This window comes from Phaenicophaeus curvirostris, chromosome 4, assembly GCF_032191515.1.
Source record: "Phaenicophaeus curvirostris isolate KB17595 chromosome 4, BPBGC_Pcur_1.0, whole genome shotgun sequence".
Lineage (NCBI taxonomy): Eukaryota > Metazoa > Chordata > Aves > Cuculiformes > Cuculidae > Phaenicophaeus > Phaenicophaeus curvirostris.
The window spans coordinates 36,516,875-36,529,982 of NC_091395.1; the positions used below are offsets into that span (position 1 = coordinate 36,516,875).

Here is a 13,108-nt window from a genome sequence, read left to right on the forward strand (position 1 = left end):
CTGAATGGGAGCTGCATTTCTGCTGCACAAACTGCTGATTAATGCTCTGTAACCTTCCTCTGACTTCCCCAGTGAGCTTAACCACGCTTACCGGGAGTTTAGTTCCGAATTCTGACTCGACGTTTGCCAAAAGCAGCCAGCAGAAATCTGAACTCTGAAGTAAGGGCAGTGGAGACACCGCATCATCAACGTTTGTTTTTCCACGTGGGTGCTGTGTTCTTTTTGCCTCACTGCAGGTTTCAATGCCACTTGCTCTGCAGAAAGAGATCACTGATGTCTCAGTCCTTGGAATTAGTGCTCAGAAACACCGTGACGCTCCACCTCTGCTTTTAGGATGTAGAGGCTGACCCAAAATTCTTTATTTTAGAATAAAGGTTAGTAGCAGCAGCTGTGCCTTTTCTTATACCCATGTTTATGTGGCAAGAAAACACAAATAATCACAAATGAAAATTTTGTTCTCCTTGATGAAGTTGATCATTTAGTGGATTTGATGCTCAGAAAAAGTTTAAAAAAAATAGTGTAAGAATTACTTTATTCTACTATGAAGATTTTTATCTGTGTTATGCTTTTCATACACTGGACTTTGCGGGAAACAACTAATACAGCCTGTTTTAGATTTGGAGATCTACATTATGTAACTACACTTTTTCCCTAGTGGAAAGTGGATCTGGAACTTAATGGAACAGAAATTTTTGAAAGCTGCTGCTGTTCCATAACTGAAATTACATCATTCACGCACAGGTCAAGACCTTTGCATTTGGTAGCAGTTGTACTGATGGAAGAATTACATTTAATTTTAGGTTTTCATTTATTATACATTATTACACATTAGTTAATAAATGATGAGGGACTGTACAGCTGAAGTTAATACAGAATAGAATTGTAGCTTCAAGGTCAATTACAAAAATGTTTAGTGATTCTGAAGTATTGTAGGAGGTGGTAAGTTAATATGTTTATTAACAGACTTGTGCATTATTCTATAGAATAGTGTGATAAGATGGGTTTTCTTTAGACAGTCTGTTTCCTACAAATGACTCCAGCAGTTGCTCAGACAAAGGCTGCAGGGAAAAGCAATCTCCAGAATCCATTAGTTCTTGATCTGCAGTAGAGCGGAGGTGTGTTGTCTGCTGTACGGAAGTCTTATCTTGTGGGGCATTTTCAACACATTTTACAGTTGCTTGGAAAGATCTTGTCCTAGGCAGTGAATTTTGTGCCCTCTATTCTGCTTTGCAGAATTACTCTGCTAGGCCAGGAGGCAATAAAAAAGCTTGACAGGGTGTTCAGGTGTGTGTTTAACAGAACAGTTTCAGGCGGGGGGAAAAAAAAGCCCCAATCCATTCAGTGTGATGAGATTTGTAGAGCTCCTGCCATAAGTGATGCAATGGTTCTGAGCAGCGGCCAGGTGCTGTTCTTTCCTCCTTGTTCTGCAGCTGTTTCTGGACAATTTTTGCTACTACAGAAGTAGAAAGTGACAGTGGTTGCAAGACTTGACCCTTCCCCAGGGTCTACCTGTTGCATTGCAGTTTCTCCTTCCTGATGGGGTTGGACTGAAGTTCATTCATCTTCTGCCTCTCTAGCTGCAGAAGTCGTTGCTGAACAGTTACTGCTGCTTGTAGTTGGGCTTTTTTGATGGAAGCATGAGGTGAGCATTTTGTGTTTCTAACACTGACATATTTATTGGTGATTCTGCGTGATATCAGATTATTTTATGTATTAATCACTTTTCTAAAAGGATGCAAGTTGTGGCTTAATTCTGAATTAGCATCACAAGCATTAAGAGGCATTAAAGAATACTGTGTGCTGGCTGGGGCAGACTGTAAATTTCTTAGGGCAGGAGCTGTGTTTTCATCTGTCTGATGTGTCAGGGTTCTATTAAAACAGAAAAACTGTGCAGGGGAGGGCCAAATCTTTTAGCCAGTTACAGAGAAGGAGCTAAATGCTAGCAAATTCTGCCCCTTTGCATGTATGCTGAATGGTTGAGGCAGCGAGTCTGCTCTGTTGTCAGTGTGCACATGATCTGAGCAGGCATTTCCACTCGATGCATTAATCCATCTGTGCTGCACAGGGTGGGTTTGGCAGCTGGGCTGTACAGCCAGAGCATGCAGCTGATCCCCTCAGCCTCATGACGCGATGGGTAATACGATCTCATGAAGTACTCGCATATTAAATCCGTTTCGGATGCTTGCAGAGATAAGGATGTAATTGTCCATATGTGGGGAATCAAGGCGTTTATTAGCGTACAACCTAAGTGAATTGAACTGGTCTTTGAAAGTGGTTATATAGAAAGAAACAGTGACTTAAACTGGCATTTCAGATTGAATTATAGTTTGGTTTTGATTCCCAGCCCCCAGCTGGCTGTGAAAAAAATGTGTATGCTAAATAGTTGTTGCAGTGGCTGTGAAGGTGTAGGAGAAAGGCAGTGGGGATTAAGGTGCACCACCAGCATGAAAAAAAACAAACCTTCACAGATGTAGAACTTTGCACCTCAGTGTTTGTGCTTTTCACAAAGGTTTCGTCATCCTGAGCGCAGCTGTGTTGAGCCTTTGGTTTCTTTGAATACACTTGGACTGTTCAGCTTCCTAAATAATTTGAAGGCTTCCCATAGCTAAACCTGAAGTTTTGCAAATAGTTCTCTTTTTCAGTCCTATAAAATGATAAAAGTACACTTTTGGGTCATACTTCCAAGAATTTCAGATTTCTGGCTTGAAAAATATATAGTTTTCTTGTGCCACGCTTCTATCTCTGAACTGAGAAACCCAAACAGTCACAGTAACTAAGTAACAGCACGGCCCAATGTTTTCATAAAAACAACTTTGCTGCTTAGAGATGTGATTTACTACTTAAATGTGTGTCTGTACGTATATACAGAGGCAAAAAGTGATGATGACCTCATCTTAAACTTGCACATAAGAGCAGTCTGTCTCTAAGCCAAAGACAAATTTACTGTGAGCAGACAGAGCTCCATTAACTTCAGCTGCCGTATCACCATTAATGTCAGTACTCACTTAATTGCTGAGATAATGCTGGTTGTAGTGATCAATGCTTGAAAAGCAAACCTAAAAGAAAAAATTCATTATCTTGCATCTTTCCTGGTATTTTTGCACAGGAAGGAAAGGAGGCAATGCTAGTTAGTCAGGATTTTACAGGGAAATCTTAACTTTAAAAAAAAATAATTATATTGCTTTGTTAGAAGATTCTCCTAAAACAACCCTGACAGGATTTGGGCCATGTTCTTTACTTATTATAAGTTGTAAGAGATGTTACAGTGCAATTACTAGACACAGAAAACAGACTTGCCTATTTTATAACCTGTTTAAGTACTTTTGAGCAAGTTTTTCAGAATTTGAGTCACGTTCCTTGGTTTTGTTTAAACATTCTGGGTCACAAGCAAAATATTCCAACGAATTCTAGGTTTCTTTTCGATGTTGCATGTAGCTCTCATTTTATCTGTATTCATGATACTTAAAATTTTTGTGCATGCTTGTGCTCAAACAGTTAATAGTCTGTACCAGAAGGAAAACTTTCTATTTGTGTAATATTTATTGATGTTAAACCCACATTATATCAGCACAACAATCCAAAGTAGAGATAATACATTTTTTTATAAATACAAATAAAAGGTGGCAAAATAATGCTAGTGAAGCTAAACAAAAAAGTAATTAGCATGTCACAGTTGAGAAAAATTTGGCAAATGATATGACATACTTTCTGTAGAGTAGAATCGGATTATTCCCAGATGACAAGACTATGACGTTAGCCTAGATTAACAATCCCCCCAACTGGTCATATCCTGCACCAGAAGCGTACTACCTTATGTGCTAAAGTTTATTAGTCACTAAAAAACATAACAAACTTTGTGTACTTACAAAGCGATACACGCGTAGTAATGCAATACATGGTGTACACAATTACAAAATTAAAAAAAACACAACCTCTTAAGTACAGGATTTCTGAATAACTGAACTGAGATAAAAGATTTGAACACTTTTATTATAAATAATGGAAGATACCATATATGTGCTTCATACAAGGAATACAGTGTTTTCCTTTCATAGCAAAGTATCTTATCTCGTACCATCAAATGCTGATTTTTTTCTTGTCAGGCCTAGTAATTCTTCCCTCCCCTTCAGCTGAAATTCATTTGATTCTAATTTTAAACTACCCAGTCAGGTCTGATGAGGTGGGGTCCAGTTTGATGTGGGTTTGCCTCCCATTCTGAAAGTAGCCTTCAGGCTTTTCATCTATGGTGCGTGACTCTACCCAGTAAAAGAGCTGTCAATTGTCTACAGTCAGAAATAAAAAGAGAAATCTACCAGGGACACATGCTATGTTTAGGAAAATAAAAGGCACAAATTTGATATTGTTTTTGTCCATCTTCATTTTCTCCTTCCTCAGATCTGCAAGCTTATCACTTGTGGTGTATACTTGTCATTTAAATTCATATTGCAGTCTCAACCCATTTTTCACTTGCTATACATTTCTAAACTCCTCATACACATTACACAAGCTTTAAAACAGTTGAACATCCCATCCATACACCCCTTCATGTTCAGCTCACCTTAGAATTTCAGATTCTTGAATGGGAGTATTGCAAGATTACAGACTTGTCTTCAGGAAATCCATAGTTCCAGCCTCTTGCCCTGTCCCCCTCCCCCTCCTTGCAGGAACTTCCTGCAGTGGTTCATTCTGTCAGTAATTTTTTCCTGTCTAGTTACCAATATTTACAGTCTGGAATAGACTGTTATGACAAGTCGGCTCTTTGTTTTCTTGAAGTGGTTAAATTGCTTATGCTTGAACTGTCTTTGCTGTTTGTAAGTAAGCCTCCTCCTACATGGCAAAAAGGAAAAATACAGAAGAATTTCAAGTTATGGTGTTGATGTTGTTTTATAGAATTGTCCATACTGTCAGCACTTAAGGCGAGATATTCTTTTTGCTGTAGAACAGAAATTGCTTTGCAGAGATACAGCATTCACTTAATGTTTCTCTTCCTTGTGCCTTCTGTTTCTTTCTCAACAATATTGCACTTGTTCATTGTCGCTATAGAACGAGTTGCCACTTCAGAGCTATAGGTAACCATACGTTCTAATTTCCTTTGTGATCTAATGGCCTCAAGTAAAACATCTTGCACCATGAAGATTGTGTAGCATCTGCTTATTGCTTATGAAGGCATGTAGTGATCAATAGTGTTCTCTTCTGAAAAAATCTGTCTCTGGTGTATTTTGGCTTTATGAAAAGGGTTATTTATAAGAGCTGAAGCAACTTAGATATAAGAAACAGGTGAGTGTGATTTGTTGTGCAATGTGGACATTTCTATTAACAATCTACCTATTCTTCTAATTTGGTATATGAATAAGGAATATATGGTTATTGTGTTTGTTGTTTATCTTTTGTACTTGAAGGTGTCTGCCTTTGCATAAAGTGACATAGGAGTATCATTGGTCAAGGCAATGGCTTTCAGTGTTTCTGCTTTGAAAGAAAATGATGGAAGCAGCCGCTGGATCTACAGATCATCACTTTCTACCAAGCCAGGTTGCATTGTCAGGTGGACTGGGTTTGCTTCAGGCTGGAAAGCCGCTTTGATATCTAGTCCTTGGTCACAAAGTGCAGCGTATCGACTGGCCGAGGGCCGCACCTTCTTTGGCTTGGTTGTCTGAGGTGGTTGTTGCCACTGAGCTATAGATTAAAAAGCGAAGAAAAAAACACATCAGCCATCTTGAGCTGCGCAGCAAAGTGACAGTCAGCCCCGGTAAAGGAGATACTGATTTCTGAGCAGCAGAAAACCATTATAGCAAAGGTAAGTTTCTTTTTTTTTTTTTTCCCCCACATGTAGTTTCAACTTCAAAAGTGGAAAGTAAAAACAACAGTGGCTTGTTTGTTACTTTGCCTTTTTGGCATTGCTTTCCACCTTCCCTTGTGTCACTGAGATGGGTGACAGCAAGGGGGCTGTGTTGCTGTGTGCCAATACTACAGTGACTGGCCTGCTCGAGGGCTGTTTGTGGTATATAAAAGGAAACCATCTGGTTGCCATTGCCGCCCTCATATGCTGAGGAATGCTGAGCCAAGTCTCCAATTCCCAAGTCCCACTATCACCCCGTCACCTCTGCAACTGTGCTTTATCATTCCAGTCTCACTCCTTCCCCCCTCCAGCCCTCTCTTAATTCTTGTTATGAGAAGACTGGTTAAGAGGTTTTGGTTTAAGAAAGCATTCAGCTGTGTGAGGGGCTGCTTTGAAACAAACAATAATTCAGCAGAAAGCCATAAACCCATCTACTACGTTGCTGGTAGCTGTCACAGGTGTATTATGGACTAAGGTACAAAAGGATACAAAAGGTTAGGGAGGCACTAGCAGAGCGATAGTAATAATGATCCACAAAAATACTGTAATCATGCCATTATTTGTTGTTAATTAACTATATTTAATATACTAAGAAAAAACAGAAAGCATGCATGCTTGTTTTGCTTTAGGTATCTGAAAGATGGTGAAATGTACTTTGACAGAGCATTTGTTGTCTTGATGTGGATCGTTATTATTGAGGACAAACTACAAACAAAAAAAAGAGACCAACGTAAACCATTCTGTGAATAAACTGAAATTTATAGAACTGTTGCTTTTGGGAAGATTAATGTGTTCATGAAAACTGAAGTCACTTACTATAAACATCCAACCTGGCAGTGCAGGAAACAATCCCAGCCTCATTCTTAGCTGAAACAGTGTACCAACCAGCATCCTCCTTCGTAGCTCCCTGAATAAGCAGGCAAATGTAGCCGTAGTTATCCTGGTGCATGCTAAGCAAAAGAAAAGTAGAGAATCAGTATTTAAACAGCTAAACAGTGTAGGCTATTTTTAAATGTAAACTGACCCAGTCCTCGTTACAGATGAATTATAATCCACCTCTAATTAATACGGGATTTCCTCTGAAATTAGCAAGTGAAAAATAAAACCTTGAGTATGCTTGACAATTTGGCAGTTTAATATCCTGTACTGAAAACTAAGAAGCAAAAATGCATAGCTTCTCTTTCACAATTACAGATTAAGACATCTGGAAGCCTGATTTGAGCAGCAGGGGTACCAGAACTTGCCTCGACTTTTTCGGGAACTCATAAAAGCCTTGAGGAATAAGGTACTGAAATACTCTTAGTTATTTAGGACAGCAATAATTTATTATAGTGTCATATCAGTAGTGAGTTACTTTTCTTGCAGTATAATATATCATGAATTTACTTTTAAATATTCATACAAAATGCTATCAAATTTTGAAGACAAGTTCATAGGTCTTGGAATATTCAAAACATTGAATCTTAGCTGATGAACTACACAGCAGAGTGATGAACAAAGGTTTCTGCAGAGAAGCAGGTAGCTTTACTTAGGGGCCTAGGTTTTAACCAGTAAATTTTTATAAGTCTTAGTTCTAGAAGGGAATAACTACTTCTTTATAAGCATAAAGTGCAAAGATAGTTGTTTAAGTCCAAGGCTGGAAAGCAGAATTTGCATTTTAATTCTGGCTTGGCCACCAGTCTGGTTGCAAGTTTGAGTAGATGTTATAAATTATTACAATAATCAGTTAATATTTATGAGCTGTGGCTCACACAAAGCATTCTAAGACTTTTTAGGTGTTCATGTGTTACAGGATAAGTAGTCATCGAAGATATAGATGGAGAGATTAATCTAAGACAGTCTAACCTCACTCGGTCAGTGTTGTATGTCAGTGACTCATTCTCTTTCTTCCAAAATATCTGAGGAGATGGCTCCCCTGAGATTCGACACTCCAGTCGCACTGGGAATCCCTCAGTCACACCTGTGTTTTGTAGCTTCTCTATGAACACAGGTGCTTTGTGTACTTCCTTAGCTGTGAAAATAAAGATTGCAGTCATGTTGACACTAGTCTATGAAAACAGTGTTCTTTCAGCAGCTTGCTAAAAAACAGTAATAAAAAATCTAAGCAACAGGACACTTGAGTCTTGTCTTCATTAATGACAAAGTCCAATCCTGTTAATATCAAGAAAACTGTCAGATCAGTATTTTAATGGGAGAAAAGTGAGCACTAATAGAGCAGAGTAGTTTCCCCCTGTTCCCTGAAAGAACTGGAATGTGGACAATGAAGACAAGATAAATTGTTTAATAAGCATTGTGCAGCCAGTGCTCTTTCATATTCCATAAAAACACAGGAGGAACTGCTCTACTAGAAGGCTGGGAGGGCACAAGTCTAATACACTGTGAAACACACAAATTGCATCATACCAGCTGTTCATCAATAGATCTGAGTCTGCACAAATTGCCATTAAAAAACCCGTTCAAGTAAATAGTCTGGTTTACAGCCTCACCTGTGCCTTGGGACAACAGCTCTTTTTCAGTGTGTGCACAGAACTTACATGCCAGTCAGCTGATGCCATAATGTAACATAACATAAACGTATCACCTATGATTATACTATAGTTCTGTTACTGCCAGAATTCCTTTTCTCACCCCCTACCCCTTAGCCATCTCATTTGACAGCACTTACATTGTCCTTTCTCATGTTATCCTTACAGTGGTCAGTGTGGAAGATGTTACCTGCAACAATGAGCTCCAGGCTGAACGTATTTTCACCAGCTCTGTTGCTGGCAATGCAGGTGTAGATTCCAGCATCCCTGGCTGTGACTGGTTCTATAATCAGGGAGTGCACACCGTTCTCACGCACCAGCATTTTGTGAGAACTATCAGGACGAATTGGTCTTCCGTTAAGTTGCCAGCTTAGATCTGGAGTTGGCAATCCACTAACCTTAAGTGTAAACAGAATAATGGGAAATGGTCTTAGCGATAGAAAACACTGGAGGAGTCCTGACTTGTTACTTCAGAAGTTTGGTTTTGTTTGCTGCTGCAGGTGCACCGCAAGATTTAAAGATCTAACTCTACCATGAATTACACATTGACTCAGTTGTATTCATTTACTTACTTTCTGGCCAACTCCCTGAATTCCATGATGTCCTATGGGTGTGACTAAAAAAAGATCAGTCTTTAGATCATGCTGGAAGCTAAACAATAACCCATTGCAAAACAAAAGGCAGGGTGACACCTTTTGGGTTTTGTGTTGTTTGCTCTTCACATGGAATGGGAAGATACTCCTTTCTGGATTAACTTCTTGTAGAAAGCTTGCAGAGAAAATGAAGTTAGCCGACTACTTATTGAACTTGACATTCTGTTCCCCTTAGGTGTAACCTTGTGACAGCACCGCCAGCCCTAGTTAATACTTAGTCTGCGTGAACAAGTCTTGTACTTTTGAAAGCCATGCCATTTGCTGCAGGTACTTCTTGAAAACAAATAGCTTCTACCAAATACACTGGCATAAAGTAAACAGAAGTCCAAGCCTTAATGAAACCTGTTAGGTAAAGTCATAAATCAAGATTATATTGATTGAAATTTCAGTGGGGGATTGAAATGGAAGTAATACAAAGACTTAAAATGGAGAAGGCCACTTTTTGTAGTGTGTGCTGTTTCCCTTCATCCCCCAGCACAGCAGAATTCTAAAAACCACTTTACTGAGAGCTGTAAGGTTTGCCTGAAGCACTTTCACTGGAGGGGAGCCAAACTTTTACTGTCCACATACTCATAAGCAGTGAGATTTATTAACCTATTGACAGTGGCCAATAGCTTTAGAAGGAAGCTAAACTTGGGTTTTGAATCAGCTAAATGTGTTGAAAGGTTGCCGCTATCCTTTGTGTGATACTTGCCTTGCAGTCCATTCTGCACAGTTTTCCTTCCTGAACAGTCAGGTCTCCAGGAGCCTGCAGAAAATGAGGCCGGAAGAATCGTTCCTGAATTGGTTCGTTTTCATCACCACTGTCCCTTGATCGAGATCGTGGTCTTAAAATAACATGAAATAAAGGTAAATTATTTATTTCTCTGCTAAATCAGAAAAACCAAAATTACTTCTAAGACTACTTGAATTTTAAATCACTTTTTTGACCTATACCATAATCACTATATTTACACACAGACACTGATGGCATTTGACTCAGACTGAGTTATTTATGACATTGTATTTATTACTTTCATTTAATTCACATGTTGTGGTAAAATATGATCTAGAAAACCATCTTGCTATAGAGTAAATGCTTGTTAACAATCATTTATGTATCTATTATGCTATTTTTGTGTAAGGTCCGTCTTTAAGACACCAAAATACAAATAAAATAAGTAATCAGAATTTCATTTGCAAGCAACAGGAAGAAAAACATTGGTTGTTAAAATGCTCTTAATAAAGGTACTGTAAAAGATTTAATTTAAAAAAAAAGCAAAAATACCCCATGTTCCTAGAAATAGAATTAATCACCATAGGCTTCCACAGTGTCTTTTAATCTATTTCCAGCATTAGCTCTTCTTGCCTGTTGATTTAATCTCTCCAATCTCTTTCTAAGTGGTTCCTCTTTTAACTGGATTTTTCTCCCACTGACATTAGCGTTACTCCTTTTGTGCGCTTTAGTAATGAAAGAAACTTGTAATTGAAGCAAAATTTCAGTTTTTGTCCTTGCCTGATCATCTCCTCCAGATCCCATACTAGGGCCAACTGCTGCCTACAGTAACATCCTGATGTGGTCAAGGGGAGCTGTTCAAATGTCTTCAAAGATAATGTTTATCAATGACACTAAAATCCAGCTCTTAAGCACCCTTTTTTTTTTTTTTTTAACCCTTGGACATGCCCAAAGCTACTTCTGCAGCTGCTGCATTATAGCACTGGTCAAAACAGAGCAGGGAGGTGTGTGGAAATTACACTAACTGAAATGGAAAGCAAAAAGGTTAAGAGTTTGTGGCCAAAGACTTTTTAATTTTTTTATACTATGTTCTTGAATTGTGAAAATGAAGTTTTCAAATTACACAATTGAAAGGAACCTAAATCAGTCTAGACTCTGAAGTAAAGAATGCATTTCTTTACCCCTCTTTGTAAATTTACCTGTAAAATTGCAGACTACTTTTAAGCCCTTAACATTTTGTGGTTTTAAAGAAACAGTGAAATGAGTAGAGCCGGGTACTTCAGATGTCTAGGAATGACAAATTGCAAGAGGCTGGAATACCTTTGGATTAGTTGTGGGTTCTTTAGGTGTGATGTGGGCATCAAATTGCAAAGATTAGTTTCTACTACTGACATCAGGTACTACTTGTGTGCAGGGGAGACTCCAGGGGTTGGTGTTGAGCAATGCACTAGGAATTTCAGCAAGAAGCAGCATGGGAAGACTTTATGACTGATCATATGATAATGAACACTAATTTGGGATGAAGGAGATTAAGTTCAAATTAATCCTCCAACTGACAGCAGGGGCAATAGGAATACTTATTTTTTTTAAGGCTTCCTTAAAGCTCATGTGTTTTTAAGGTGATTTAACTGGGGCTCCAGCTGCAGTACACAACATGACAGCTTGGGTGCTGCAGCGCTGAACACCGTGTTGGCTAAAGGACTGAGCACAAGCTTTGTATGTGCCAGGCAGTTCAAAAGTTCCCCGTTCCCCACAAAGTAACACTAAACGGGCAATGTTTGCAAGTTAGGCACATTTCAGAAAAATACATTTACAATGAAGTAAGTACAAAAAGGGTTTTAAAATGTCTATGATGTAGTGAAGGTGACAAAACCCAGACTTCTGCCAGAACACATTCTTTAGGAGATGAAAAATACTGCTGGAGAAAGCCTGTCAAATGTAACAAGTCATAAAGGTCATTAAGCTAATAATTACACTTGTGTTAAAAAAAAGAAGTTTTGTTGCTCTCAAGCAGGAAAGCTTAGAAAAACACTACTCTAAGGCCACAGGAATATGTATTCACAAAAATATTAGGCAACATATGCCACACAATGTGGGGGGAGCATGGTGTGGTATGGAAGAGTCGAAACGCCCACGGTAGGAGTCTGTCTTAGGAACGTTTTTACGTGTTTGAATTTCACCAGTCTCAAGGAGAACGAGAGTTGTGCTGAAGGCTTAGCAGAAACAGACCTGCCCTAAGTAAATGAATCGGGGTGAGCCCTGCCCATATGGTAATTCTACAGGAAATATGAATTCCCAATAGTTGCCCTATTTTAACTGCAGTGCTATATAGAAGTCTGTTACTTATAATTCATTATTCTACCAGACAACCAATCAAAACAATAGTGGCTGCCTTAGTGCTCGTCTCAATTAGAATATAAAATACCAGCTTAGCCATAAGCAGCCACAGACTCTGATCACACCTGGAGAGATTGAAAAATGAGCCTCCTCCATTATGACCTGAGGGTTCTGCCCATCGCAGAGACACCCACATTTTAGTCTTCAGAAAGATGCAGAAGCGTCACCTAACTGCACTCTTGCCCATCTCTATCTTACTTTCTCCTGTTCCCATTTTTAAACATGTTTCCCCTTTCTCACCCTTTATGCTCAGCTGAAACCTGACTCTTCAAACAGAAACTTTTCAGTTTTATCCTTTATTTGCAGGAATCAAGAGCTTATTCACTGCAGGCCAAACGGACCCAGCTTTTTGGGGCTGTTCTCACACTGTGGTAGTAGCAGGACGCTCCCCTCCACAAGCAGCCTGAGCCTTGGGCTGAACAGGTCTAAAAAATGAAGCATTAGGGGGAAAGTTGATGGGCTGCCTCAGTGAGAGATGCTGGAAAATACTTTCAGGACTGCAGGAAGCCCTATTTGTTCCACACAGGAATTGGACTGGTAAGACCCTTTGAACAGCCAATCTCCTTTTCTAATACTTTCTAGTTATAAGAGGGAGGAATAGAGCCTGTTTTGCATGCAGCAGTTCTACAGTATGTACTACTGCTACTAATTGTTACAGAAATGATTTCTTTATTGACTGGGTAATTACATCTATTCTGTATATTACAGTGACAATATTGAGATTCTAGGGTCATTGTGACCATTAAGAAGAACATGTGCCTCATCACAGTGGAAACGGGAGCCCTCATACTTCCAGGAAAGCAGTTCTGTTTGGGTGACCAAAATGAATTTTTTTTGTATCATCTAAAGTTGTTGTGAGCCTTGCTAAGTAGCTTCATAAATACTTCGGGTAATAAAAAATACCCCAAGCCATCTTTTAAGGGAAGATTCCCTTATATGGTCCAAACCCATAAACCACAGCTTTGTATGCAACTAATTGTAA

At 39.0% G+C, this 13,108-nt stretch overlaps 1 protein-coding gene and 1 long non-coding RNA gene across 2 annotated transcripts in view; one reads left to right on the top strand and one right to left on the bottom strand.

The window, feature by feature from the left end:
* Nucleotides 1-4,756: 4,756 nt before the first annotated feature.
* PALLD (palladin, cytoskeletal associated protein) overlaps nt 4,757-13,108 on the bottom strand; it is a 190,406-nt gene continuing 182,054 nt past the window's right edge. The window contains exons 18-22 of the mRNA XM_069855795.1: nt 9,709-9,841; nt 8,552-8,759; nt 7,682-7,847; nt 6,653-6,786; nt 4,757-5,673 (exon numbers count right to left, since the gene is read on the bottom strand). Coding sequence (XP_069711896.1) covers nt 5,501-5,673; nt 6,653-6,786; nt 7,682-7,847; nt 8,552-8,759; nt 9,709-9,841 — 814 coding nt within the window. The 3' untranslated portion in view covers nt 4,757-5,500. The remainder of the gene's footprint in view (nt 5,674-6,652; nt 6,787-7,681; nt 7,848-8,551; nt 8,760-9,708; nt 9,842-13,108) is intronic.
* LOC138720059 (uncharacterized) lies at nt 8,605-12,849 on the top strand. Its single transcript, XR_011337360.1, has 4 exons — nt 8,605-8,766; nt 9,716-9,863; nt 12,433-12,663; nt 12,835-12,849. It is a non-coding gene; the product is annotated as an uncharacterized lncRNA (long non-coding RNA).